This window comes from Egretta garzetta, unplaced genomic scaffold (genome assembly GCF_000687185.1).
Source record: "Egretta garzetta isolate BGI_Z169 unplaced genomic scaffold, ASM68718v1 scaffold209, whole genome shotgun sequence".
In the NCBI taxonomy this organism is placed as follows: domain Eukaryota; kingdom Metazoa; phylum Chordata; class Aves; order Pelecaniformes; family Ardeidae; genus Egretta; species Egretta garzetta.
The window spans coordinates 3,258,072-3,264,072 of NW_009260839.1; the positions used below are offsets into that span (position 1 = coordinate 3,258,072).

At 62.5% G+C, this 6,001-nt stretch overlaps 1 protein-coding gene across 1 annotated transcript in view; it reads right to left on the bottom strand.

Annotated features, from left to right (window-relative positions):
* Positions 1-6,001, bottom strand: part of AFAP1L1 (actin filament associated protein 1 like 1) — an 11,905-nt gene that overhangs the window by 1,708 nt on the left and 4,196 nt on the right. The window contains exons 7-16 of the mRNA XM_009647050.1: positions 4,440-4,651; positions 3,913-4,089; positions 3,093-3,179; positions 2,729-2,822; positions 2,429-2,581; positions 1,765-1,976; positions 1,198-1,343; positions 717-801; positions 473-587; positions 107-271 (exon numbers count right to left, since the gene is read on the bottom strand). Of these exons, the coding sequence (XP_009645345.1) occupies positions 107-271; positions 473-587; positions 717-801; positions 1,198-1,343; positions 1,765-1,976; positions 2,429-2,581; positions 2,729-2,822; positions 3,093-3,179; positions 3,913-4,089; positions 4,440-4,651 (1,446 nt within the window). The remainder of the gene's footprint in view (positions 1-106; positions 272-472; positions 588-716; positions 802-1,197; positions 1,344-1,764; positions 1,977-2,428; positions 2,582-2,728; positions 2,823-3,092; positions 3,180-3,912; positions 4,090-4,439; positions 4,652-6,001) is intronic.

The following is a 6,001-nucleotide window of genomic DNA, read 5'->3' on the forward strand; positions in this document are numbered from 1 at the left end:
CCCCCCAGCCCGGCGGCCCCCCCCTGCCGTGGCTCTGTAGCCTTCCCCCTGTACCCGAGTGCCTTCAAGCATCCTCAGCTGCAGCACTTGGATGGCACCAACCTACCCGTGCTGCCCTTCATGGCTTCCCGCAGCTCTCGCTTCTCTTTCCGCAGCAACACCAGCTCACTGCGGATCGATGCTTTCTCCTTCTCCAGCTTCTCCTTCTCTGTCAGAAATCTCCTGGCGTCCTCCTCAGCCCGGTTCTTCCCGTACCTGTACTGGTTGGCATCTGCGTGCATAAGGAGAGCCCGTCATGAAGGCTGCGCCGATGCCGACCACAGTCCGGCTGAGCTGGCGCAGCACAACCCATCACCCGTGTGCCAGAGCTGGTCACCCCCAGCCTGGCTGCAGACCCCCTTGGGGGAACAGTGTCCTCCCACACTGGCCAGGGTCCCCCCACTGAGGTTTGTGGCTGAGAGCCCCCACTCACTCGACGCATGCCTCTTCACTTTGACTTGCGGGTCCACCCGCCGTGACTTCTCGCTGCAGGAGGAGGCATGACGCTTTACCTGGGCTCCTGCCGGCCGCCCCAGCTCCTCCTCGGCCTGCGTCAGGGACAGGAGGGAGAGCATGCTGAAATATCCGCGGGGCCACTGTGGCCCAGCCAAGGCTCCCCAGGGCACCTTCTGTAGTCCGGCCAGACAGTGATGGGAGAGGGCAAGCCCCTGAGCCACACTCACCTGAACCTTCTCATAGGGGACATCATCATACACCACACGGGAAGAGTCTGGCCGGTGGTCCTGGGAGGAGCTTGCCCACCTGCAGGAGGAGGGATGGGGTCTTCCTTTCCAGGACATCCCTGCCAGCCCCCTAGTGAGCCCTTCCATCTCAGAGGGCTTCCTGCATTGATCTCACAGCTTCACTCATGAGCACTCTACCCTACCCTGCTCTACCCTACCCTACCACACATATCCCTTAAGTCCTTCATCAGCATTGATGAAACACCTCCACTTTCCGTCCTGCCCGACAGAAACTGCCCTACTTCAGGAGCCACCAAACCCTGGGGCACCAGCTCTCCTTGCGATCACAACACAAACCATGCCCCAGCCCTTGCATGTTCTAGGGAACACACAGGGCTGAGGATCACCATCCCCAGCCCAACACTCTGCCCCAGCACGGCCCCTTCCTAGCTGCGGTACAGGAGGAGAGCCTTACAGGTAGGAGTGCCTCACAGCCGTCACTATGTTGGCAATTGTCTCCACATCCACGTAGTCGTAGTGCAAGGCCTCTGGTGCCGTCTGTGAGCCCGTCTCCACCAAGAGGAGACCCAACCAGCGGCCCAGGTCTTCAGAGCAGCTTGCCTGGAGGAGAAAGAAAGGGTTGGGGTGCATGCCCAGCTCCCAACCCCTCGCCCTTGCTCCTGCCTCCCGACACAAGCCTTGCTGTGGAGAAGGGGCCTCCAACACGAAGCGAGTGTGCAAGACTTAGGAGGGTCCAAGAGAAAGCACACAGGCACATGCAGGAGGTCCCAGTCCCAAACCCCCAGCCGCTGCCTGCAACCTGCCTGCTTCAGCTCTGCCAGCTTCCTCCCTGCCTCCAGCCTGCCTGTGGGCTGCCCTTGGCTCACCCAAACGATGCCCTGGGCTTCCTTAACATGCAGGGCAGGGGAAAACAAGGCGCTGCTTACATGAAAGCATTGATCATCATAGGAGATGCTCCCCCAGCTTGGCAACCCCCTCCTCACGGGACCGGCACACCGCGCCTGCCCCACTGCCCACTCACCTCCAGTGCCGCCACCTCCTGCCCGTGGCGAAGGATGCGGAAGGCGAAGGGGTGTTTGGGGCCCAGCCCTGGGACCACCTCGCAGCCCCGGAGGACGATGGCATTCACGTGGGTCCGCAGGTCGGTGCGGTCCTTGTGGAAGTAGAGGGTGTTGCCCTTCAGGCGACACCAGCGCTCCTTCCAGCACTGGTTAACCAGGACGCTGAGGTAGCCTGGGGGGTGGCAGGGCCGAGGGAAGGGTCTCAGCACCTACTCAGCTGGACCTCGGGCAGGCTTTAATGAGACAGGGCTGCCCAGAGATTACAGCATCTTGTTTGGTCCTTCTGTGCCTCAGTTTCCCTGCAGAGAGCCAGCTGGGACCCCTGGACCCAAGTGAGGTGCCAGCTCAGTGCCATATAGTCACCTGAGCCTGTTTTCTGGGAGTACACGGGTGACCCTTTGCCCCCTCCCCACGCACCATGGGAATTTGCAGAGGTGGGATTTGGGCACCATTTGGTAGCCTGAGGCAGTGTCACAGCCCTCCTGCAGCTCAGTGAACTTGCCCCCACCCCACCACCCCCTGCCTGCCCCCTGTACGGCCAGGCTGGGGGGAAGGATCCCAGCTCCCCACCGCTCCTGGCCCTGCGTAAGCCAAGCCCCATCTCTGCGCCCAGCCCGCACGAACCGCAGCAAGGGATGTCCTCCTCAGTGGAGGATGTCTGCGTGTCCTCAGGGGAAGGTTTCTTCTTGGAGAAGCTGATGATCCTGGTGATCTTCTTCCCTGCTGCCCGGCTCATCGAGCCCTTCAGGTCAGCCAAGCCGCTCTTTTTGCCTTTCCCTGGAAGGAGAACAGGGTAGCTGTGTGCCCCTGGCGCATGTCACAGCATCCCCCCTCACCGGGAGAGGATGTTCCCCAGCAGTGGTGCACACAGCCAGCCCCCCCGGCCGGGGGGACAGCCTGCCTGGCTGGGGACAGGGGCCATACCATGCTCTCCAGGCTCTCTGCGGGCCGCAGGGGAGCCGGTCTCGCCCGTCGCCACGCTGTCCGAGTCGGAGGTGTGCTTCTCCTGCGACAGCCGCTGTGGGGAGAGCGGAGCAGGCACCCTGTCAGCAGTGTCTGCTTATGCAGCCCCCAGCAATGGCCACTATTGGCCCTTTGTCCCTCCTGTGCAGGGCTGGGACATCCCCCGGTGCCAGGGGAGCCCTGCTCCCCTTCCCCAGTGGCGGGGAGCCCCATAAGCCCCACAGAGCTGCTGTGAGGATGGGAAGGAGGACCCGGCGCTGTGTTCCCCAGGCTCGGCCGCAGCGGCCCCATGCAGCACCTCAGCAAGGAGGTTATAAACCATCACCTTATCCAGGTCCATCTTGCACGGCATCACCGGGGAGGTGGGGGCTTCCACCCCACTCGCTGCCAGACTGCTGGCTTCCTTTATCACCTGCGGAGACAGCCCCCAGCTGCCACTCAAAATGGACCCGAGGGCCAGGGCTACTTTGCCTGGCTCAGCCTGCTCCCATCTTGCCACCAGAGCCAGGCTGAACCACGGGGAGACAGGTCCCGGTCTCTGCAGGACAGGACAGTGAGCCCTGCTCGTGGTACAAGCCCGGCTTGCCTGCAGGATTGCATACACCTAGACCCCTTCGAAACTGCAACGAGTTTTGCAGATTTTGTCCGAGATTTTGGAAATCTCAGAGGTGAATGAGTTGGGTGCCAAGCTGCACAGTCATCCTGCCAGCATAGGACACCTCATGACACCCCGTTTTACAGGCAGGCACAGCATGCCTTGCCCAGGTCAGGTAAAATGACCCCATTCTCCCACGTTTAGGGTAACAGCCAGGTTTGTGGTGTGCACAGAGGCTCCTTTCCCACCCATGGCCCCTTCCCCGCAGCCCCCGCCTCCCGCCCTGAACAAAGGCAGGAAAGAGCCATGGGAAAGAGGAGGGGGAGAGCAAACATCCCCACCCCGCGGGGGCTATCAGCACCGGAGACGCCCAGGCCCTGGGAAGCAGCTGGCCAGCCCCCCACCCTGACCGATAAGAGATGGGAGCAAAGCCCCCTTCCTCTTCCAGGGAGGCAAGACCTTTCCCAGGGCAGCCCCTTCCCCACCTCAGCCAGGCAGGATGCCAAGGAGGGTCTGCGGCCCCCGGGCAAAGCAGGGGCCGCCCTGGGACCTTCAGCCCCTCAGCCTGCTCCTTGCTCTGCACCGCCAGCACCAGCGCCTCGGCTCCCGGCAGCGAGAACCGCAGCTCGTGCTTCTTGCGCCGTCCATCCTTGGGGACATAGATGACATTGCAGGTCCCCAGGGGCACCTCCACATGCGGCTGCCGGTCCTTGGAGGTTTTGTAGCACTAGGGAAAGCAAAGGGAATTGCTCAGGGCTCAGCCAAAACCTGCCTGTCCCACTGCCGTACTGGGCAGAACTGGGGTCCCTCTCAGGTGGTACAGATGGAGGTGGTTCAGTCTCTGCAACAGCCTTGGTGGAGGAGGGCTGCAGGGCGCCCTGTCACCCCATGGGGTCCCAAAAGAGGGGAGCCCTCCATTCGCTCGCAGGGGAAGCGAGGGCAGCCCCTGCACATGCTCTGCAGGGCAGCTGCAGCCTTGGGGCAGGGGCTTGGCTTGGATAGTGTTACTTCAGCTTGGACCTGACCTCCCTCCCAACCCTCCAGCAGGTTTCTGTCCCCCGCCAGCTCTGGGCTCACCAGCAGTTTGCTGTCCCGTATGATGGTGAGCTGCTTGGCCCACTGGCCAAACCGCTTCTTGCGCAACAGGAAAGCACAAATCCTGCAATCCTTCACCAGGTTCATGGAGGCTTCCTCCGATGGCCACTGGTGTGTCAGCTGCTGGCCCTTCCCCTCCTCCTCCTCCTCGTCATAGGACTCGTAAGAGCTGCTCATCGCATCCGAGTCGTTGTCTGGAAGGAAGCAGGCGAGTCACCCCAAATGGCACCCCGGGGCCCTGCCTGCCAGGCAAGCTCGCACACTGCCAGGGCTCCCTGCACCCGGTGGGCTCCGGCACAGAGCCTGGGCACTGAGATGGATGAACTCCATGTCATCCCCCGAAAACAGCAGCGTTTTGACCCCAGCTGTCTCCATTTCCCTTCCAAACCAGGCAGGATGCTTGCGGGCCACATGCCAGTCCCAAGTGCACCTATCCAAACCCTCGGGCTGGTTTATTTCTTTGCAAGCCTCAAGCTTTGAAAGCCTGGATTAAACCCCCTACCCGTAACAGAGGATCACGCACTGGCCCTCTGCCTCGCCCCTCCCGTGCGGGGCGCGCAGGAGCAGGGCTCCGCAGTGGTGTCCCTGCCCTGGCTCTTCACCGTGGCAGAGGCAGCTCATGTGGGGCCTGAGAGCTGCACAGGCAGGGACACCCCTTCCCCACGCTGGTGACAGACACTGCACCGATCACATCCCTTCTGTGGCATGAAGGCTCTGGCTTGCATGACAAACAGCACTCCACGCCCCTTGCTTTTTGCCCGGCAGCGTCTGACACACAAGAGGCCCTCCAAGCTTCAACCCCACCGGCCCCCAGCCCAGCCCTCAAACCTTATCTCAGGGCTGGACTTTGCCAAAGCTCTCCCCTCCCCAGCGAGGGCACCTGGATACCTACAGGAGGTTTTTTGCTCCCCATTCATCCTGGTGACAGGGTAGTTGCTGTCTGCATCCTCGTAATAGCCGTCCTCGATGGAGTTGGGGGGGCTGGAGCTGTCTGCAGGGGAAGCAAAGGGCAGCTGGGGTTGTTAGACCTGTTTTGCCCCCAGGGATGCTCCGAGCAGTGAGCCAAGGCAGAGCAAAGCACACCCTCCCGGGGCATCTCAGCATCGGTCCCCCAACAGCTCCGACCTCTCCCCGCAACCCCCTTCCCAGTCAAGCCGGAGCAAAGAAGCCCTTGCAATAAGAGCGCAGCGGGATGGGAAGGAAGCGGGACAGGAGCAGTGCCAGTGGGAGCAGCGACGTTTCCTTCCCTGGGATGAGCCGTCATGCCCGCTGCGGGCTTGCCTGCTGTCCCAGGCGGGCAGGCACGTGGGGGATGCAGCAGGCACCTTGTGGGGCTCCCCCCGCTCCTGCCGCCCCGCTGCGGAGTGGGACTCACTGCGGGAGGTGATGTATTCGGGGGCCTTGCCGGGCCCCAGGGGCAGGGCTTCCTCATAGTAATCCTCAGGCGGGGGAGTGGTGGGCAGCGGTGGAGCAGGGTCCACAGGAACCTACAGCATAAACAGCACCGGCATTAGCCAGGCAGGGGAGAGGGTCACGAGTGGCAG